General features: G+C 36.4%; 3 protein-coding genes and 2 long non-coding RNA genes across 7 annotated transcripts; 2 read left to right on the forward strand and 3 right to left on the reverse strand.

The window, feature by feature from the left end:
• Positions 1-4,881: 4,881 nt before the first annotated feature.
• LOC113275963 (transcription elongation factor B polypeptide 3-like) lies at positions 4,882-7,691 on the forward strand. Of its 3 annotated transcripts, none has more exons than XM_026525548.1 (8): positions 4,882-5,012; positions 5,459-5,684; positions 5,786-5,923; positions 6,115-6,193; positions 6,474-6,548; positions 6,768-6,843; positions 7,059-7,112; positions 7,209-7,691. In XM_026525548.1, the coding sequence occupies exons 2-8, from the start codon at positions 5,520-5,522 to the stop codon at positions 7,300-7,302; spliced, it is 681 nt and encodes a 226-aa protein (XP_026381333.1). In that variant the 5' UTR covers positions 4,882-5,012; positions 5,459-5,519; the 3' UTR covers positions 7,303-7,691. The 3 variants fall into 3 exon arrangements, with proteins under 3 accessions (XP_026381333.1, XP_026381334.1, XP_026381335.1); XM_026525549.1 differs by having other exon boundaries at positions 4,897-5,040; XM_026525550.1 differs by lacking the exon at positions 4,882-5,012 and adding an exon at positions 5,117-5,342.
• Positions 7,692-7,810: 119 nt separating this feature from the next.
• Positions 7,811-9,515, forward strand: LOC113275961. Its single transcript, XM_026525547.1, has 2 exons — positions 7,811-7,955; positions 8,294-9,515. Exon 2 carries the CDS (start codon positions 8,313-8,315, stop codon positions 9,237-9,239), a length of 927 nt encoding a protein of 308 aa, XP_026381332.1. The 5' UTR covers positions 7,811-7,955; positions 8,294-8,312; the 3' UTR covers positions 9,240-9,515.
• LOC113275960 (thyroid adenoma-associated protein homolog) lies at positions 9,492-17,097 on the reverse strand. Its single transcript, XM_026525546.1, is given in 6 exon segments — positions 9,492-10,846; positions 10,849-12,016; positions 12,098-12,676; positions 12,880-13,139; positions 13,487-16,707; positions 16,710-17,097. Coding segments are annotated over 6 exon segments (6,597 nt in total). The 5' UTR covers positions 16,837-17,097; the 3' UTR covers positions 9,492-9,604.
• A 1,681-nt stretch (positions 17,098-18,778) lies between these two features.
• Positions 18,779-21,220, reverse strand: LOC113274014. The gene is made up of 4 exons (XR_003322709.1): positions 20,960-21,220; positions 19,815-19,953; positions 19,529-19,715; positions 18,779-19,361 (listed from the first exon to the last, which is right to left on the reverse strand). It is a non-coding gene; the product is annotated as an uncharacterized LOC113274014 (long non-coding RNA).
• A 367-nt stretch (positions 21,221-21,587) lies between these two features.
• Positions 21,588-22,451, reverse strand: LOC113274015. Its single transcript, XR_003322710.1, has 2 exons — positions 22,368-22,451; positions 21,588-22,231 (listed from the first exon to the last, which is right to left on the reverse strand). It is a non-coding gene; the product is annotated as an uncharacterized LOC113274015 (long non-coding RNA).
• Positions 22,452-23,404: the final 953 nt, after the last annotated feature.

Here is a 23,404-nt window from a genome sequence, read left to right on the forward strand (position 1 = left end):
ACTCGGAAATAACACTCATTGCGTACTTTTGGGAACTTTTGAAATTGATTATACCTTGTTTTCCAAAAAATCCATGGTCATAACACTATAAATAATGGATCTTGTACTGTTACAAACTCATCCCTACACACACTGCCTAACTGTTTGTGTGGAAATCCAACTCGTTGATAGAGGTGAGTAATTTAAATAGGTGAAATCTTTTTTGTTTCCTTAGTTTAAAGTCTTCTTTGGTATCAATAATATTTTAGTATTACCATTGGTGGGAACTAAATCCTAACGTTATTGTAGTTTTCGATTACTGATTTGATTGACTAATGGTATAGTTACCCTTGATAAATCAAACTCGATTATTCTATAGGACCATTCAAGTTTGTTTGAGGATTGACTATTATAGATATTGTGATACAAGATTTGCAGATAGATATTTTAATCTGATCATTAGTAGGAATCAAGTGTTTTATACAACAACTACTTTGAATATTGAAGACTTCTTCTTTTTGGTATTCTTATCTATATCAACAAAACTTCAACATGATAATTTATCAAGTTGAATTTACAGTTTGTTAGTCCCCCATCACTTTATATATTATAGTTTACCAAAGGTTCAGTTGTTTTATTTTCACATCAAAACACATGAAAATATAATACAACACAACAGAAAATTACTTTTCTAAAATTCACAACAATACCAAACTCACCTTAACACCATTTTACTTGCCTGAGATAAGATTTTACATTTTCATCCTGGATTTTTTTTCAACTAAATAATCAGAAGTTTTTAGGTAACTTGTCGATATGCAACGGAGAGTATCCTTGTAAAAATATTTAACATTGATTTTTTTTAAGTTTCATAAGTCTCTCTATCATTCTTTGATATCCAAAATGGAAAAGAAAAAAAAGTTAAACTTTGAAAAGTTATTCATGTGCCCGAAAACAAATCTAAATTGTTGAATAATTTAAAATATTTTTACAGCGGCTAAGGGTCAATCTCAGCGAAAAGATTTCAATTACATTCAAGCACGAGATATGAGACAAGCACACGGTTTTATGCAATTTTAATACCAAGTTTTTTTTCTCTTTAGCCGACAGAAGCCTGGAGTATATATACATGTGCAAATGAAGTGGTATAAGGACAGTGGATACCTTTGCCTAAAACATCTACATGATTTGAGTGTCTCTGAAGATGCACCATTTATCATAAGATGAAATAAAAAAATATTATACACATTAAAATATTAAGGCACGCAAATCCTTGTAGAAACCATTTTTTATATCTAAAAAAGTGTTAAGAAAATCTTAGTCACCCGATCAAAAGTCTTAGACATGTCTATTGTAACACTTACATATCGTACGTTGCCTTTTTCTTTTTCACAAAATGAATTATCTCTCAACAATAGCATAGAAAATTAAAATGAATATTTGTAAACATACTCGGTAAAAATATTGAGTATAGTATTGATACTAAGAACATTACGGTACATTTTATAGAGTATCAAAAACACAACAGTAAATCTTATTGCGTATTAAGAACACTGTAGTTCGAATATTAACTAAAGTGACACTATACTATAAAAAAAACGTTCAACATTGCATAAATTCATATTGTAGTCGTTGAACGACAATAGTAAGGCCTAGAGACAATGCTTTTATCCTCTAGGCAGTTCATTTGCCTCTCTGCAGATCATCAATCTTATTCGGGTTTTACTATAGTGTATTTTTAGTCGGTCAATAAATATATTAGTAAACAAAGAAAATAAGAAAGATTAGATTATGAAAGAAAGAATGATAAAAAGCCACCAACAACTTTCACAAGGTTATTTGAAACGATAGTAGATTTTACCAGGTCAGTCCACAGACGGAATAAAGTCAGACCTACCTTCAAAAAGCTCAATATCATTCCCGGCCAGCAAACATGCTCCATTGGCCAAGTGATCAACAACAAAGTTTACTTCCTTATAGATGCACACACAACAAATACTTCCATAAAAAGCACAAGAAATCTTTCGTTTCTCAAATCCCACGGAAGCTCACCATTCTTCAAATCCTGAACACAATTCATTAAGTATGATCTGACACAAATATGCTTCACATTCTATCTTCGCGCCATTTCTAGGCCGTAAATCACTGCACTGATCTCAGCAATATAATTGGTTTGTCAACCAATACCAATACTTAAAGCTCCTAAAACAACACAGTTAGCATCTCTTACATTCATTCATGCACCAACTTGGCCTGGATTTCCCTTTGATGAACCATCATAGAAAATCATTATCTCTCCAGGCGCTGGAGGAGACTAAGATATCTCAACAGGCGTGGTATCTTTAGATACTTTATGCCTAACTCTGAAATAATTCGTTATGCGCAAATCCTCTATAGAATTATACATATGACCCTTCATGCAGATTGAGTTATGCGAATAACCTGATAAACTCTAGCCTTAAAACCAACCCACTTTACCTCTGCATCTTCAGAATATTTCATAATTTTCACAATTCAGTGCAAACAACTAAATTGGCAGCAAGACACAAATATTTTATCATTCTACTTCTCCATGTTGCAGCCGTATAAGATCCAGCAAGATCCATAGATGGATGCAAATCAAAAATCCTTACAACCCATGCCCAAATCCTACTAGAAAATCTATAATGCCAAATAACATGTTGCAAACATTCACTATCTTTTTTGAAAAGGCAATAACGAGTTGACATCTTCATTCCTAACTTCTTTACTACTAGGTTACGAGTTGCAAAACACTCAATCTTCCAAATATTCCAATATTGAACTGCAGGCATGGATGTACCACTTCTTCCGCATTAGCTTCACTAGGGATTTCATCATATATAGTTCGCAAAGCAGCCTTTGCAGACTTGACAGACAAAACACCATTCTAATCAAGGTCCCATATTTTGTAATCATTTCCATCAACTAGAATTGGAAAGTTATCCACATCAATACTAACTTCAATCATCACAGTATGCACTTTTGATGGAAGTACCCAAATTCCATTAACAATTAAATAACTTACCTTCGAGACAAAATCATTCATCTAAAAGAAGTAATGCCAAGCTTCTTTGCTAATGATAAATTTCCCCACCAATTATCAAAAATAAGAAATATTCATGACATTTCTTTGAATGCAGCACGTATGATTCTCCGCAAAATTATAAATCCATCTTATTCTTGGGAAAAATAAAGGCATAAGGTTATAATCTATAAAATTATGATTCTGTTCGATATTTTTATCCCTTGTAAACATAGCCTAGACCTTGTCCGCATCTCTGATGCTCAACCAAAGCTTCATAAGCATGGCTTTGTTGAAACATCCAATCTTTTAACGCCTAACCCACATTCTTTGCGTGGACATAAAATACTATCATATGCAATATTTAAATACTTACGTTTCTCAGCATCATCAGACCACAAAAATTTTCGAATGACCTTTTGACTCAATCATCTTTTCAGGCTAACGAAAGACTACCACAGAATGAATACATAGCTGGAAATAAGTGATCTAACCAACACCAATCTTGCCTGGAAAGACAATACTTACCCTTCCAACCATCTAACTTATCCACTATCTTCTCCACTACTTTCCTGACATGAGTGTTGCGAACAATGTCCGACTTGCAAGTATCTATCAGGAAATATAGCTCTTTCCATACCAAGGAAATTATCAATGGCTCTTCCGAACTACCACCATAGTAAAATTTATTATTTTGCCTGTTAACAGATTAGCCAGAAACACGCTGGTCCTGACGCCTTTATTAAGATATTCATACTATGTCGATTACCATTACAAAAAAATATGATAGCTTCAGCAAATAAAAGGTGTGTTGGGGCAACACCTTTCTTCTTAACCATGCAATTCATCCTCTTAATAGCAAACAATTAGATAGATTACGACTTAAAACATCCTCAATAAGTACAAAAATCAAAAGAGAAAGAGGGTCATCTCGATGCAAGCCCCTAGAGATACCGTAAAAAAATTCAGGACCATCATTAACTAAAACCGAGATTCTTGCCGAGCACAAATATTTAGAATCCAACTGCACCGTGTTTCGGAGAAACCATACTTGCGAAAAACCTCAGTCACAAAGTCCCGGCTAACAATGTCAAAAACTTGTGAAATATCTATCTAGTTTTAGACCCACATTGCCACGTTTTCTGTCTACAGTAATTTCATTGATCATCTCATATGCTAAAGCAATGTCTTCATAAACTTTTCTTCCCTTCGTAAAAATCTCTTGCTCCTCAGACAACAATTTACCCAACACCTGACCAAGTCTTGTAGCAAACCTCATTTGCTCATCCGGGAGACACCATCACTAATAGGTGGTGACGGATTAATAGAGAGGAGATCACAATCCATATAAGACAGAAAACGTTTGTTTTACATGGTGTTGGTACCCTCTCAGGAAACTGGTATCCCCATTAGCAGTCATGTCCGGGATAAACCTCATGGGAATCGTCCTTAGAAAGTTCATATATTGGTAATTACTCCCTCCGTTTCTAAAAAATAGGCAGGTTTTTTTTTGGGAATTTAAAAAAAATAGGCTTGTTTCCATATGTGGAAAGTCAAATGTTATGATTTTACTATTATACCCATAGAGGGACCACTTCTCTCTCCATTTTCTCTCCTAATACAAAAAAGAGACCACTTCTCTCTCCTCTTTCTCTGATAACAAATGAGTGGGGACCAAAGAATAGATCAGGAAAAATATGGAAAAGTGGTTCCAATAATTTTTTTGAAAATCAAACAAGCCTATTTTTTTAGAAACGAGGGAGGACGTACGAATGAGGGAAAAAACAAAAAGATGCTTACGTGGGAAAATTACCAACCCTCAAAGCAGATGTACATCTAATGGTCCTTAACTGTCCTATATGAGCTAAGATTAGGAAGTAGGGAAGAAGAAGAAGGAGAAAAAGAAGAAGAAGGAAGCAAGAAAGTCGAAATTTGATGCTTGATTGATTCTTCTTCGATTTCATCTTTTCCCAGGATCTTACACTCTTAGGTCCTTAATATTCTCCCTAAATTACGTGGCAAATCACCATCCTTTTCATCCTTTAATTATCATATTTTTCATGATTTTTTTTCTTTATTTGCATGTTATACTCATCGATCTAATCTGTTTTTGATTCAATTCGACCACTGAAATCTATATATGATCTGATTATATATTTCTTATAACAATTTTTTTAATATTTTCGTCGATGTTTCGATTTTACTTATTAATCATCAAGTGTTTGATAGATGGTGTAAATCACTATGAGAGTATTGCTAAAAAGATTGAAGGGAACTGTTTTTTTTTTCTTCTTTTGATGGCTTATATTATGTAATATAGGTGAATTTTATTGATTTGTATTCTACATGTTCGATTACTTGTATAAAGAGTTGAGGATGTTGTTGAGGTTTCGTAGACATGACTCTTTTTTTTTGTTATGATGTTATTTGGTGCAGGTTTCTGAGGATTGATTGTCAAAAAGACTATATATTGATTCAGAGAAGTGCTACTACAAGAATGTATGGAAGAAAGATTCCAACTTTACTTGAATTATGTGTGCAGACAGCGATAGACAATGTTAGGTATCTTGGAGATGTTGGGGAAACGGATATTGATTTGTTGGGGGAAATTCTACCTCACTGTACAGCTGATCAGTTGATGCACATTGAGAAGTCATCTATAGTATGCTTGAAAAACTTTCAACTGATTGAATAGATCAAGCTTGGCTTTACGGGGATATCGATGTTAATATTGTTGCTTTTGTGTTCGTTTTTGTGTTGCAGGAAAGAGACCTGAGTCCAGTTACTGATAAGTTATGGAGGAAATTTTATGAAAAGCATTTTGGTGCTGAAAGTACAAAAACGCTTATTGAGCGGATGAATAGGAAGAAAGTTACTTTCAAATGGATGCAGCTATATGAGGTATGTAAATTTCATCAAAAAGAATTGTTGCTAAGAAAAAGCGTGTATGTAATAGAAATTGGAGGGTAGCAAGCATGCTTGACTTATTGCGCTACTGAGGAGCTCATTATGTGTTTGTTTGTATAATTGGAATGTGCTTCAAGAAGTTAATATATATGAACTTAAAAAAAGGAATATGTGTTGTTGAACAGGCGAAGCAGAAGGACTTGGAGAGTGTTCAAGAAGAATCTGGGAATAAACTTAAAGAACTCTATAAAAAGGAACAGAATAGTAAGTTCTTTACTATTTTGAATGTTAAGATTTGTTAATAACTTAGTCTTGCTAATGTTGTTAATATTCCAGTAACACGGTCATAGTTAGCTTTCTTAACGAAAATAAAATCATTAGTTTTGCATTCAATAAGATGGGATTATCTACTTTTTTGCTCTGAGTGATTTTTGTGTCAACAATCCAACCCTTGAGTATAATGTTAAACTGAAGTATAAAACCTCATAGCCTCTGTAGCTCTACTAAACTTATTACTAAGTGGTGGTGAAAATACTTTCTGCAGGAAGACAAAGTCGCCAGATTCAGGTTGTTACAAAAGTTCCACCTGCCAAGCGACCTTTTTGGGGAGGAGCAGGAGGTAAAATTATCCTCTTGTAGTTTGTGTAACTACCGTATGCGAATTCCTCTTGTGGTACTCAAAAGGGTTGCCATGCATCCATATGCATAGCTCCATCTAGAGGTTCACATGCTAAAAAAGAGCGCTTTTAACTGGTGCTTGTCATTGTTTGGTATTTCCTCACTCTTCCACGAGGCACTAGGGTTGTCAATTTAATTTGCTTTTGATTATCATTTACAGGCAGTGGATTTGGAAGCAATTCAACCAATACAAAGGGTAGATTGATTAAGAAGGCAAAAATGGAGTTCCTTAATAGGTGATAGAATTTAATCAATTTATATATTTGATTTTTCTTCAGCACAAATGTAAAAAACATATATGTTTTCACTAGAATGCCATATCACTATTTAGTAGCTAGCATTTGCTGGTTTGCACATCTTGACTGTCAATGAGAGGATCTTGGCAGTTTCACTGCGCAGTTATTTTGTTAAAATAACGGTAACTTACAATCTCATTCTTTTGTCTCAACAGCCATGAAGCTAAAACAGCGGCAATGAAAAAAAGGAACCTGCTGAGCAATCAACGGTCAGACCTCCCCTTCCACTATCTTTGAATCTCTCTTCCCATCTCTGACCATTACAGTAAATTCCTCACTCGCTGTTGAACTTTCTTGGCCTACAGTATTGCTCCTCGTACAATGACGCCACCAGCTCGTTTCGGTGGACAGAGTTCATCAAGTTCTGGCTTGGCAAAGCCATTACCAAGAAGACCATAGTTCATCTCAGCAGTCCTGACGCGCAAGGGACCAAATCGTCACTTGGATTGGGTCCTTGGTCTTTTTCGTTTTCACATCTTGTACTTTCTTGACAACACCCTGCTTATTGCTCATCCCTCATGGAGAATCTAAGAGCTGAAAATCTGCCAAGGATAGCCCGTCACCATGTGGACTATCAGTGTGTGGGCAAAACGCAATGGCTCCAAAGCTATGTGGAAAGAGTAAACCAAGCAAAAAGTAGTTGGAAACATTGTTGGAGTTGGAGAGTTTGAAATATATTACAAAGTGTTTGGTGAAATGTAATAACTGAAATTTATCAATCATGATAGCCATACTAAAATTTACCCATATTTCCTGAAAAAGAAAACAACGTGGCATACTATGAATCATACATTATGATATTTCCACCCTGCTCATCTTCTCAACGCCTACTCTATTTTGTCCTCCAAGTCCTTGTAACTCTGGAAAACTGATATTTCAACCCTATATTGAACTCCAGACTGTGGGGACTGGGGAGTAGAGAAAGATATTGTCTTGGAGAAAAATGAAACAAATGAATAATAATAATAAGAGAAACAAGAAAAAGGAGAGAGAGGAGAAGAGTGATAAGGAAAGGGGATGATGGAAGAAGGGTTCTCCTAATCGGATTCAGTGTAAGTTCAGACAACACTTGAAAATTGAATCAGTTCAGGATATCTTTGAAATCTGTCTGCAGTCAAAACCTTCTAACGAATCTAATTAATAAGAAAATCATCTATTTTTTAAAGTCTACGATGTCCAATTTGTTTCTTGTTACTGTATTTGTAAACCCTTTTGTTCAAAATTAGCCAATTTCAGTACAGATTACAATGGTTCCATGACGGAAGTCAGAACCTCTTAAATTATGTCATACTACTGGTGTTTAAGACTATTCATCTTTAGAATTTCCTGTATGAGTAGAAAAATTCAATTGTGGTTGAGAGATTGTTTTTTTCTTTAATGTAATTTGCAGTTCTCAGTGGAGGCTGTCTATGTACACCTGGAGGCAAAAAGGTTGTGTCCGAGTCAGGAAAGAAATTCAGAAGAACGACATGGCGAGAGAGGAGAGCCAGAAAAACCATGGAAATGCTTCTGTTACATTGAGAACTAATAAAATTACTCCAGTGTTCTTTGGAGCAACTTTGGTTCTTTGGCTCGGTTCAGTAATTTTCGAGATTGTCTTCAAGAGGGTAGAGCTTGTATATGTTGTTGCTGGCTGTTGCTTTTACCAGATGGCGAACTTTGTTATGCGCTTTGCCGTCTCAAAAGATCCTCTCACTGTCAACACTAGTGTCTCTTTATTTCACTCCACCATTTGTTCAATTTCAGTAGTTTTCATTCTGCTTAATCAGTTGGCCTCAAAGAGTTTTGAGGAGGCTTTTGACCATTCACAGTTATTTGGTGGCACATGGCCTGGTGCCTATACTGCGTTGTGCTTCTCCTGCGGCTACTTCGCTTATGATCAGTGGGATATGCTCCAGCACCATCTCTACAGCGGTTACATCCCTTCAATTCTAGTACATCATTTCCTTCTGTTGATTTGTTTTACACTAGCACTTTATCGGAACGTGACCATCAACTACCTTATTCTCACACTCATCTGCGAGTTGCATTCAATTTTTCTGCACGTGAGGAAACTGAGGCGAATGGCTGGAGTTCGTAACGCCAAGAGCAAAATAGTGAAAATGGAGTGGGTTCTGAGTTGGATGACGTTCTTCCTTGCAAGGCTTGGGTCTCATATTCTCATCACTACCAAGCTTATTAGAGATGCAAACAAATTTGGGAAAGGAGTAGAGCTCCCACTTGCCCTTTTTGGTATGGCTGGAATGAACTTGCTTAATGTCTTCCTCGGCCTTGATCTTCTTAAAGCTCACAAACGAGAAATCAAGAATAGCCAGCAACAATACCACCGTGATTGAAAAAAGGAAAGCTTAAAAAGATTGAATCGAAATTCCGTATACGGAAGATTGTCAGAGAAGTTAATTTCATTGTAGGTGCCATTAAAAATGCAGCTGCTTTATGCCTTTGTTAAAAATCCTAGTAAGTGTTGACAAAGATTGAAACAAAAAAAAGGAAATATCTTTTGATTCGCTTATGAAGAAAAACAATACAACTTGTGAATCAGTTAACTTGTACCAGCACCATCAAAATTTCCATTGTCATATAAAGCTAATCTTTCAGCTAAAATATTTTTTCTCAATTTCCCCTGGAAGGGACTGTAACAATAATATAACTGAGAGCTACTACCATACAGATGAAACCTTACTTCAGAAGAAAATACGGATCAAAACCCTCCCAAATGGCCAAAGCTGTTCTTGAGGTAGGGCTTGAAGACTCGTCGGCACAACCGAGCATTTTTTTCATGTGATTGAATCATTAATGAATACAGGTTGGATATAAGAGGATTTTTGAGAAACGATACCATAACTGTTCCAAGATTAACAAGGTCCGACAACTGAGGCATACAAACATCAGTGTCAAAGTTGAAGAGGCACCTGGAGAGAGTGTAAAGGCCAAGTAAGTTCGCATAAACAGATGTAAAAGCCTCCTTATGATTTCCTGCACCACCAATCCACTCAGTTCCGCCCGCTAATACGTGATAGTCGTTCACAAACAACAGTAACTGATGGTAAAATCTAGTTCTCCATTTGTTTAAATAAATCACAACCTCTTTCTTCTCAGATATCCCAACTGCCCAAGATGGTGAAGTGGGAAGCTTTTCCAAATGGAAGCAACAAATTTGACAGACCATCAACTTCTCTTCGTGATGATTATCAATTTCCTTGTCAAAGACCCGTTTAACAAGATCCCCTCTTCCTACCGTGTGACTTGTAGTGTTCAGAACGCATCTCGAAAGGTATTCAAAGTAGACAAGCCAGTGACCAAACATTGAAGATAGGAATTCAAAGCTTAATTCTATCACTTTCTCAACTTGAGTAGGAACCAATCCAATCTGATGATTTATACCGGACTCTTGAGAAGTAAAACACCTCTGAACATCGTCAGCAAATTTTTCTCTAAGCGGATCATCCTCATCCTCCAACAGCTTAATGCACATGAACCACAGATCAAGGATTCTACGAGCATACAAGTTAGCAACTTCTGATGGACTGAATGAACACTCTTCTTCAGATGGGATATCGGAATTAGAGACAGAAGAGCTGAGATGGATAGCTTCGGTAAGTAACCCGGATGCTAAAATGGAATCTGCAGCCGCTCTCCGCAAGCTCACAGGCTCGGATGGAGCACCGTGTTGTGTAACCAGGTCAACAAAAGTACTAATGCATCCATAGATATGGCCCAACATGCCCAAATCCTCAAGTTTCCCACAATCACGTGTTTTCTTCTCTCCAATCTGGATGATAACAGAGCTTCTAAACAAGTCTGCAAACCGTTTAATGCATATGCCGATGCAGCACATGACTGCTTGTTGAACCTTTTTGTGTGTTGACACCTTCTTCAATGATATTAAGCTATCCCAAAACTGGAACATGGAATCACAATCCATTGTACCAACATAAATGCTATATTGCTATCCATGTTTTGCTGATCAATCGATTTCTGGAACTGCAGCAAATTCCAAGAATAAAGAAGTCTCAGCATGTAATCAGTGCATTTTGGGTTCTTTTCCGTAAGCAAGAGCTGCATCAGTGTTGGTTGCAATTTGGTATTTGCCCACTGGTGAACAATGTTGATGTCACTATTAGACAAATCATGAGATCCTGTTGAGTTGAGGAACCGAAGAAGACATTTTAATGTTGCAACTCGAACTTCATACGATGGATCTGAGATGGAGATGGTTAATCTTTCTTGAAGTCCAGGAACTGAAGGTTCAGATTTGGTTAACTTAAGTGAATCCAATGCTGCTGATGAATGTCCCTGCAGCATCCTGTATCCCTCATCAGCTGCTTCAGCAGAAAGTTGAAATGCACAATTGAAATAAGAGAAAGCTGCCTGCTTGAGGAGTTCGGCTCTAGTTGGATCATAAAATTCAGATCCATTAAGCTCATTTACATCTAAGCATTCAGATGCTAACTGCAGAAGGAGACCCCTAATATCCCGAAAACAATTATTTACGCTGCATGTTCTCGCAATGCCAAGAACATAATCAAGCACTTTCAAATAAGATGTACTCAGTATAGAGCAAGGGCAAAATTTGGGAGTGCCGATCCATGATCGCGTCAGAAGCACCTGGATCAACTCATCGAGAGTATGGTCTTTCTTCAAGTTATTGACCAAATATATGCAGTTGGTTTCCAGAAGAGAAATTAACTGCAATAGCATCCCATGAATAGAATTAAAGGAAACAAACTGTGGTGATCCAGATGAACTAGAGTTGCTCAGCGTTTGGTTTCTAGAAATTGGCAGCCCACATGCAATATCATGAAGGACCATTGGCAGCTTCTCATTAGATACCAGACCAGTTAAAGCTCTTGATGCAAGCACACGGACTTTGAGATTGCTTTGGGTGGAGCATCTCCTGATGAATTGCGTGAACAAGAAAGGATCCAAATCATCTTCAGCTTCACAATTTACTGCAGAAGGCTTGAGTCTGGACAATAGAATTAGGATAGGGCACAAGCTTGGGTGGACAACTTTGCCCATGTTGAATTTTGAGTGATCTGACAATTCATCTTCGAGCAACTCAGTTGCAACTTTTAGCTCATTGAATAGAAATGGATGCAATGCAGGATACCTTTCAAAAAAGTCCACATTAACAATCATGTAAGAAAATTAGATGAGAAAAGGGGGAAACTAAAACCAGCTAGTGACATACCTGTGGAAAAACTCAAGAGCAGTTAATGCACGGCGTGCAGATTGTTTTTGGACATTAAGAAATCCAAGTATACGACGAACCAAAGCAGTGTAAGCAAGACAAGCACTATTGCGCACTTCCCAATATGGTGAAGAGAAAGAACGTATTGCAATGATCAAAGCCTCAGCACAGAAACCTGATGTGTCTGTCGCTAGGTTGGTGTCATTGAAAGCAGCCCTAAGTACATTGAATGCATGTACAGTGGGAATGACACCCTCGTCTCGTATCTTTGAAGCTTCTTTATTCTGATCGGTTGATTGACATATTAAGGCTGGTTTTGCTGCTACGTCATTGCTTGAACCACCTTTCTGTTGATTAGCCTCGGCTGAATTTGGCAGTGAAACAACAACGACATCTATTAGCCACCGTAATGCCCGTGGAAGGAGCTTCTTGGGTGTCCCTTCCGGTTCTGATAGAAAAAGAGCAATATAAGCAGCAGGAATCCCAGCACTTCTTCGTAACAAATCATCCACCGTTTGTCCCTTAACAACGGTCCTTCCCATCAGTTGCTCCATCCAAGACTCTGTCATTCTTGAAAGTCTGAAAAGACATCACAAACAGTGTTGGGAGAGAAATTGTCTGGTGTCTGATTCTTAATGTTGCCTTTCTTTCTTTCTTTTTTCTCAGGGGAGTAAATATCTTAACTATCTTTGAATTTTTATAAAATGAATGAGGTACGGGCAGAGTCAAGAGAATTATAGCAGGTCAGAAATAGCTTCTCAAAAGCAATAAGTGGAGCATACCTTGGATCATCTGAACAAAGCAGCCTGTTGCAAAGCGCTGTAAATCCAGCTCTGGTTTTATCAATGGCACCAGTGTGCTTCATTTTCAGAAGCACGTCAAGGAAATGATCGCCAATTGCCTGCAGTTGTTCCGTGTCAAGGATTGCATCAGGCAATGTGCTTGGAAGTTCATCAGCAGACTCCAGAGCATCCGATGGATCTGATAGAATGCACTTTGAAAGGGGAACTTTCCTCGTGATGGTTCCCAGAAGAAGACTAACCTGAAGTTGAAATATCTTTTTTTATCAATAATGATTTCTGGCTTAAAATAAATATAATCAATAACGATTTCTGATCTATCAAGATAGCTTAAGGATTCTAAGTTGTCTACATATGAGAAATTGACAAAATAATATGCAAAGTAGACTAAGTAGTCATACTGAGAAAAACAAACTTCAGGGACGACAAAAGTTCCTGGTTGAGGTCTTACAAGAAACTGCTATGCAATTAGTTCTTTTATTTTCAAAATAATGAAAAACAAGCGTAAAATAATAAACTACAACTGCAGCAAGATATTAGCACATTGAGTTAGCATGAATAGAATTTAGCACTAGAGTAAGTTGCTTACCTCTTTCATAGCTAGCCAGCAACCAACCATGACAATTTGTTCTGTTGGCCTGCTATTCTCTTTGTTATCCATGAGGTTCGAGTTGACTTGGAACTCTGATGAGGATTGAGGATTCTGCATCTCTACTGGTACATCCTCGATAAATGCATCCTCGTCAACCATATCGTCCATGTCCTCCGGCAGGTGCCATGCATCGGCTGAAACCACACCAAGGGCTAGTGATGTTATCCGCTCAATTAACTCTAGGAGCTTCTCAAGTGCATGCCTCATCTCAGCCATGCTGGACAAGACCACATCAGAATTCCAATCTAATTCCTCAAATGTGTATCTAAGAGTAAGCAGTACACCATGAACAAAGCTATTCCTGCACGCTGCAGTAAGATCCTTCTCTCCCTCACCCACAGCAACCCGCATCCAGTCGATTAGTGACAGTATATACTCTATGACTGGGTGTCCAGATTTGGATATACAAGTAGCTTCATTGAGCATCCCAGTTTGGCGCTGAAAACAAACCACATTGACTGATGCTCCCACAATCCACCCCAGCTCCAAGACGTACTTCCTAAAAATGAGCCGTAAGGCCAAAGCTCCAGCATCACATTCTCTAATGCGCGGGCTGCATATCAGCTTCTTTGCCCATACTACTACTTCCTTGACCCTGTCGGGATTAGATATTCCAGGAAGTGGAGTAGGGAAATGTAGAAGAATGCGGAAAGAATTCTCCCTCAGCTTATCCCAACTATCAATTACTGATTCAACCAGTAACAAAGTTGAATCAGGTGAAGTAAATCCTTCACTATAAGGATTAACACAGATTGGACGAGAAGAACTAACTTCTGATTGTGGTAGTATAGGCCAGGTATTAATCATTATAAAGATGAGTTCCATCGCCATGATTTTTCTCTCATATGGAGCAGAAGGATAGCATGCAAAAAAGAGGAAAGAAGTAAACCACCTCATAAAATGAAAAAGATCCTGTGCTCGGTGGACATCAGTTCCCTCCATTCCCTTATCCGAGCTCACGACATTACTGTCAAATGCAAGAGGATTCCAGTGACCAAGTTTTACCTGTCTCTCCAAAGCAGTACGACCACGAGAAAAGAACTTTCTAAACAAGCTGGACCACTTCATCTGAAAAGCTGTTGAACAACATCGCATGTTCAAGGGCACAGATTTCTTCAACAAACTTAGTTCCATATGGGAAGGAAGACTAGCTGTTTTTGGATTCAAGAATAGTGATTCTGCCGCATCTATCCGGAGGGTCTCATCAACATGGGTGAGTGCCAATATAAACCACTTCACCGGCACTTTCACTTTAATTCCCTTTATGGAAAGAAGTGCAAAATCTCCCGAACCTTCGGATTCCAAATTACAGTTATCACTACAATTGTCAATATCCCCATCGATAAGAGCAAGCAATCGGCATACCTTGAGCAATGATACCAAAGCAGCCACCTGCTGATCCACAGTTAAAGCCATCTTGGCACCAGCAAGCTCAGAAAAATCCAACTCAGAATAGCTTTCATGTTGTCCAACTGAAATGAAGCTAAGCATGGGAAATATACTATCCACATCCACTTCAAGAATGACATATACGGCATATGTGTTCAAATTGGACCGCAGCTTTGAAACCCCTGAAACAAATCCATGTAAAATAGGAGGCAAGCAAAGCCCTCTGAAAATGGCATACCCTTTCTGGATGCCGTCACTACTCCAACATTCATCACGCAAACACTCGAGGAAACACTTCAAAAATGAAGTTGCAGCGCAACAAACATCATCATCAATGTATGCATAAGCTGTTTCAAGAAGAATATTAGGATTTATGTCCAAAATAGTCTTTGCTCCCAATCTCTTGGTAAGAGAAGCAAGAGGAGCATATCTGCCCTTGCAACGTGCCCCTAAGTACAGAAGATCTGATGCGGTCTTTCTCAGAAAAGACTTGATTCTCTCACTACCATCTTCCTTGCGTAGGGTAGATTGGATATCCAAGAAAAGATCAAATACGACATGAACTTGTTTGACGGTCTGACTAAGGGGGTCCTCCAAATTATTCCAAACTATTCTTAGCAACCTGGCACCCATTTCCTCGGAGAGGGGATCATAATTGCTCGATACTCTTGCAAGCTCAGCCAATATCGATGTTTTAATCTGTTGCATACAAATCTGCATCACAGTCAACACACGGAAGTTAAAATGGCTGTCGACGGGATTTTCGCAGTAGTTACATAGTTCAGGTAAAATCCCGTCAAAAAGTATAGTCCAAGCGGAATTACCATTTGACTCATTAACACTAAGTACATCCATGTTATTTGCTGATAAAACAAAATGGGTGTTCAGCACCGTTCTTGGAACTGCCGTAAGAATTCCTCTCAATAAGCAGACCCTACTCAACACCGATAAGCTTCCAATCTCTGAATACAAATCCCCCTTGTATGGCAACTCTGGATCCGATACCCCAAGTTCCGTCTTACCATCAACAGTAAAACCACCACTAGTATGAGAATAAAATGCCTTAGCTGTAAAGCAAGCAAGCTCTTCAGGACTCATACACACTTGGAGAGCCGCACAAAAACTCTCACCTGCAGCTACCAACGCATCCCTTGAAAAAGCCACTGATTTCAAGATATTTAATATCGCCTTCACAGCAATCTCAAATATAGTTGAATCTTTGGGTACTAAACCACCTCCACAGTCCTTCGACTCCATAAACTTGGAAGGAAAACGCTGAAGCAGGTAATATAAACATGACAATGCATCCTGACTCTGCTCCATAACCAAAGGCGAAGGTCTACATCCATTATCAACCTCCGAAACCACACCATTCAAACCAAAAATCACAGCCAAAGCTACTAAAACACAACATTCATCAACAATATCCACCAAAAATCCCAGCTTAGGACAACTCATCATCGATAATGCCACCCTACATACAATAAATCTCTTCCCATTACCACTTAAATTTCCATACTCCGCACAGAACGACCTCAAACAACCCGCAATCTCAGACTGATATTTGCGGCACTTAACAAACACCGAAACTAGTGTTCTATGCAATGGAAGCGAGTTCTCAGAAAACAACATCTCTAAGTAAAACCGCACGGCAACAGAAACAACATCTTCATTACCATTAACTAATAACTCACTAAAAGCTTTAGAAAGCGGCTTTGCATTATTCACTTGCGAATAAATTGTGTTTACAGAAACTAACTCTTTAATTCAGTAAAAAATTTCAAAGAAGAAGTATCTGATGGTAAACTATTCAATGCATCGATATATGATTGAGGGAACATTATAGCTGTGTATGTGTACCGGTGACGATGTTGTAAAGCTCTCCATTTTGCAGACATCTGAACGCTGGAAGAAAAGAAACGAAAAAAAATAAATTAAACCCTAGGTTTGGTTGTTGGTGGTGGTTTCGGTATTACTTTAAAAATAAATATCTACGAGATAAGGAACTGAAACAAATTGAACTTATTTGGAGAGAATCTCAAGCGGATTTTTTTGATTTATGATGTGTTTCGTTATTTGCTACTGTCGAAGCTTCATTGAATCTGGTAATGGAGAATAGTGTTGCTCTCGCTCTGTCAGCCTCTCCCGCTTTAGAAATGTAGGGAAGAGCCAGAGTTATGCAAATGGAGGCGCGCCTAATGTTAGGGCAGGGGCACTAGATGGTATGACTTTAGTCAAACAATATTGACTATTGAAATAAAACCATTTCAGGGGAATAATCTATTTTTTTTATTTTTTATTTTTCCAGGAAAAATAATATTTTCATTACTTAACGAGAGTTTACAGTATTTTGAAGAAAATAGGGACAATTGTTTTCATCCCATTTCCCTAATAGATTCCCAACTTTACCGTGTTTTGCAGCTATATCTGCAGCACCATTAAGAGATCTTTTGATATGTTTAAATCTAATCAAACTAGTTTTTCTATTTTTTTGTTTATGCTCGGGAAAGGGATAACAAATGAGCAACCATTACATTATCCTTACAAATAAATAATCAATAAACCTTAGTTTGTGTTCAAGAACATGAAAAATGAACCCAAAAAGTGCTAAAAAAAAATTTTAGTTGGTCATCAAATTATTCGTTTCTCCGTATCTTTTACAAGTGTTATGATATTTCTGATCTAGAATCGGTATGATTCTAACCTCAGAAAATTTCCAATTATTCTCTACCCAAAAAAGACCAAGTTATCCCTATCCTTGAAAAACACTTGTTGCTCACCTTCTAAATGATAGGGAATCCGTTTACTTGGATCGCGATTCTGGATATAGATGTATGAATTTTGTTCCACGTCTCCCAGCTATATATTTATATTCGTTTAATTCTTGTCACGAAATCCTCCAACATGACTCTGCTAATACTTGGCGAAAATCCAAATAATCACTTGTTTATCGATAACCTTTTCTGCATTTCAAGATTTGGGTATTTTGTTTTTTCTTTCCATTTAATTCGGCAAAAAGTCTATTTGAACCGAGAAGAAAAATTACCACAAGACCACTCCTCACAAAACTCTTAGTGGGACCCACCATAAGTGGCCACCTGCTAACTCCATGTGGGCGGAGCCCACCCCCATGTGAGGGGGCAGTTTTGCCATAGTCTAAAAATTTGGTTCATATAGAACCACTGTTAATTCGGTTTCTTTTCTTTTTTTTGGACTTTTTTTCTCACTGATAGCCGTCCTCTCCCTTTGAAGTGTGCATCGAATTGAACAATCAAGTCTATGACCACTCGTTAAAGAAATCTACTTCATCCTTATGAGCATACACATTATTCTTGCACCTCCGATAAACTGGATACCCATTTACATCGACCGTTATCCCATATACCCATTATCCTTACGTGGGGTTCCTTTAGATAGTGTTTCGAACACTTTTTGTTTCTCTTGCATTTCTGGTTTGGTTTGTTAATTCCAAAAGGCCCATGCACCATGACCAAACAACAACTTTTTGCCCACTTGTAACCATTTTTTTTTGTTAGGTATTTCTGTCAATATTAATACGATTTATTTATGATGGAGCCTGTGGTTTTTTCTTTTTATCCAGACATAAAAAGAATGTGCATGCGGCAATCCTCTATTTTGAATTTCGATTGTATATATTGATGCACATCAAAGGGGAAAGATCAAGTCACTGCTGAAACAAACAATAAAAGGTACTTACTTATTTTGATCCATCATATTCCATGCCTGAATAAATGCTTAGTGAGACTCATAAACCTCAAAACTTGCAGTTATCTGCAACTAACTATCAATAGACAACAACAACTTAATTTATTGGATGTATATAAAGCTAACATGTATACCAAAAAATTCTAAAAAACATACTTGCAGTCACCGTCCCAAAATGATTCTTCCACAGAGATCTTTCATCAGCTCCTTTAAATTTAAATTAAAAACTCTACTCACAATATCTGGTCTATTATCTCCACGTTGCCCACGAATCAGTACAGCTCACTATGGATCTCAGACCACTTTGGATTGCAAGTGAACGTTAGAAAGATATCGGATAGGTCCTTACATCTACAGATTGGAATTTCATCTTTATAATGCTCTATCATGTATCTTGGACTACCTGTAAAAGCAGAAGGCAATACAATTCTCTTTCTATTAGTTTCTCCATCGGTGTCTCCTCTTACTAATGCAACTTGTGATTTGCAATACAACTCAGCCCGAACAGTGTGTTGATCATTTCCTCTAAGCATGCATACACATCAACTTCATATTGTCGTAAAAAACGGCCACCCCTTATTAATGTCTGACCCCCACCTTTGCAACCTTATTTTTATGTCTCTGACGGTTTATTTATTTATCGCTTGTTCTAGATCCAGTCGTGGATTTTTCAGTGTCACTACTGATTGCAAATTTCCTACACACACATTACATTAGCGCATTAAAATGTTTTTCTTTCCTCTCTTATGGGTTCAAAACTCTCTCAATGACATGTTTTTCTTTTTTCTAGCAATAGATGAATTTAATGCACAAAATTCCAACCTATACCCAAATCATGGTTTGGTATTACACCTAACGTCATACCTCTTTAGCTCCGTTGGACACAAAAATGCTTAGAAATAAACGCCTGAATCCGAGTTTTTGGTATGCACTTCTCGTCTTCCCTTGTCTCTCCTCTTCAAATATCACACACATACGCTGATTTAATTTTGCTTCTTCCACGGTTACCAGCATGGTTCTACGTGTTCAAATGATTTATTTGAGTATTTTCCTGTTACATGAATCAAGATTCAACAAAAATGCATCTGTAATAAAATCTGGAACAAAATTTAAAATTCCATGCACACCGTAAATACACATAGATCTTCACCTGCATCCGAGATGAAATATATTCCTCGTCTTCTCTTGTTTTTCTTTCCAATATCACACCCATAAGTCGTAAACGATTTATCCTTGCTTCTTTCGGAGTTACTGGCTCTAATATTTAGTCCTTGTACTCGATGATGTTCCTGTTGCATGAATTATTGTATCGTCAAAATAAAATATGAACAAATTTTCTTTACCAATGATCTCTAAAAATCAAAGTGTGTACACATTGAATTAGGGGAAAGACGTCCTCCACGTTCAATATGATTTATCCCATCAATTTCTACGTCAAATAAACATCCCACGCTCAGAGAAATTGAAGTATGTTATGATAATCCAAAAATGAGCTTTTGATAAAGTCATTATGTACTAAAAAAAATCCTTAAGATTTTTTTTTTCCATCTAGAGTTGATTTATTTCCAAATGAACTATTATCCAAGTTTAGAAAGTCTTCAGATTTTCTTACTGCTTTTAGCCGAAATCATTTTATACAAAGTTTTTACATTCAGTGATTCTACTCAACCCACCGGTCAAACCCACTGCTGAGAAGGCGCCGACGTGGATTGAATTTTTAGGTTTTCATTGTTTTCATTCTGCCAATGTGATTTTTGTTTTTCTTCTTTTCGTTGTTGATTTAGGTCGAAGAAAAAAGAGGGTAACGAAGGAGAAAAAAGACAGAGATTGGTTGTTTTCTTCACAACAATGCTAAACATCATCATGGATTCCATCCAAAATCATAATCACATCTCCTTTAAAATCAACTGTATAATGACCAAGATTTCAACTTCCCTAATCAATTCTCTATTATAGATGGACGCTCTGCATTTTATGATCATCTCGATTTGATCTCTGTAGAATGGATTATTCCCGTTAAATTAATTGAGTCGAGGGTTCGCACATTTTCTAACTATCACTATAGTTATTCACCTGTATGCCTTCCACGGGTACACGAGAGTTGAGAGCTAATTATCCTAGTAGGCATACCATCAGGAATGTAAAATTTTCTTACCTCATCGACTTATGGAAATCATATAGAATATTCTTACCTGAATCATATAAATGATTTAAGATTTATAAACCCTAATAAATAAAAAATTGTGATTAATTAAATTCCGTCTGATTATTAATAAGGGTCTGTTTACAAATTACCTAGTGGTAGTTCTTTTTCTTCTTTGATGGATTTAAGTTCTTCTTTAGATGTTCTTCAATGGCAGCAGAGATAACAGAGAAAGAAAAAACAACTACACCATAGCAGAGAGAAATCCTACGAAACAGAAAAGTTCACCCATGTCAACGCCACATCAGCGGTGGGTTTAATGGTGGGTTATACTGGTGGGCTAAAAAGAATTACCGTTTTACATTTTCTTAATCCTTTTAGCCGGAATCATTTTATTCGAGGCAAGAAATATGATGCCAAAATTATGTAAATAATGCAACAGTTAGCATGGTAATATCTTTTTTCACCTATTTAATCAAGGAAATAAAATGATGTCAAAATGGTGTAAATATTGCAACTGGATATTCTACATGTATCGTTAATGAGAATATTTATAGATTTTCAAAATCATCAACTTGAAAGAAATATTTTCAATATGGTATTTACCGCAAATATCATTAAACTGTCTGTTGTTTAAGATGAAACCGCACAAAAGCCTATACCAGATACACACATTTTTCTACACCAAACCAGAGGATCTAGCAGGAACTCACAAGTTTATTGAATTGATAATCATTTCAATCTGGCCACAATATTTGTATTACAATGAGCACAAATCACTTTGTAGAAACACATAGTTTCTCTTTAAATATGATTGAATATATTTTCAAATGAGTGGATCAAGTAGATTTTCAAGCAAGCTACACATTCCAAAAATCTTAAAACCTTGCCCAAAAAATTCAGCCATAACACATCAGCTCGCCTCCATCGGACCATTTAGCTCCATTATGTGATTGCAATCCCTTTTAATCATACTAAGGACACATACATCTGTTAAAAAGGGTAATAACAATAACAATGCTGGAAGGTTTATATCTCTCAATCTCAATCACAAATATATACAAAACAGAAACCGACAACAAATAGGATTTCACGATTATTTTTTTCCCTTCAAAAATATTATTATTATTTTTTCTTAATTGAATGAATAAAAAAAAGTAATGATTAAATATGATTTTATGATTGTTGAAAGTAAAAGAAATGCCCATAAACAGAATCAAACCAAGTTACCTGAAGCCATGTGTAGAAACATTTTTAAGAAACTATTCCACAATAAAATGTATACCTGGGTAAAAATCATAGGAAACAGGGAAAAAATAAGAAACAAAGATTACTACATATAGAAAAGAAAAAGGTCCTAGAAGTGAACCGAAAAATTCAATTTCAACAATTCATCAAGCGCTATGATGATACATCATCTACAACTGCAAAACAAAATCAGTAAAAAAAATAAACCTTTAGTGTGATTTTTTATTATTAGGACCACAAAGCCTCAGAATGTAAACAAAAAATTACAATCACACAACACAATAGCACAGAACAAAACAGTAAATTTATCACCTTCTAAATACACGACTTTAAGCTATCGCCAATATAAGGAGAAAAGGTACATGATCACCTGCAGGTTAAAAAAACTGAGAAATAAAAAAGCTAAACCGTAGAAACAAAGGAAAAAAAACAGCACGAAGACGATGAGACCTTACATTTACTCGAGTTCTTTATATAGAGAACATCGAAGTCCATAATTTCCTGAAAGAAAATTATCGGCTTAGAGGAAAAATCTACGGTCTGGGAAACAACACCCGAATTATTACCGAACTTTCCTAATTTTGAGTAACCACACTATTCTCAGATTACTGTAATTAATTGTTGGAGATATTATTGTAATAAAAATATATTACATTGAGTATTTAAATTGCTTCAAATATTTTTCTATAAAAAATATATTACATACCAAGAGATCACTAAATAATTTACTTTTCACTTTAGATGTTTTTTATTTTTAATTATGGTATGAACAAATTTAAGAAAAGCAATATGAAAATGAGAATTTTTTTTTATTACTTCAACTTTTGTATGCTTGTATTTTCTTGTGTCTCAATTTGGATTTCGACTTTTTTATCTATCAATTGTGTATTTTTCTAATACTGTTTTTTTATATAATTGGACAGGATCACTAAAAAGTTTTCATGAAAAAATCCACAGCATCTGATTCAAAGGTTAGTACCCATAACTTACTTAATTTTTTTTTTAATTCTCATGCAAATGTAATTTCAATCTTTTAGTTTTAATTAATAGTATGGATTTGTAATTTAGAAAATAATGATTTTGATAATTGTAAGCGAGCATTAGACATTTTTCTTTATTGTTTTTTAATTTATTAGTTACACGATTGATTAATTATATGATTGATGCATGATTGATTACTATTTTTTACTAAAAAATTGTGATTACGTGATCGTTTCTTGATTTAATATATTTTTGGCAAGATATTTAGTTTTTGAAGATTTTTTCTTTTGGTAATACAAGTAATTCCATTTCTATTAAAAAAAAAATCATGTGGACCAGAAAATATTTTCCACCACGTCAAATAAATT

The sequence above is a fragment of the Papaver somniferum genome, chromosome 4 (assembly GCF_003573695.1).
Source record: "Papaver somniferum cultivar HN1 chromosome 4, ASM357369v1, whole genome shotgun sequence".
In the NCBI taxonomy this organism is placed as follows: Eukaryota; Viridiplantae; Streptophyta; class Magnoliopsida; order Ranunculales; family Papaveraceae; genus Papaver; species Papaver somniferum.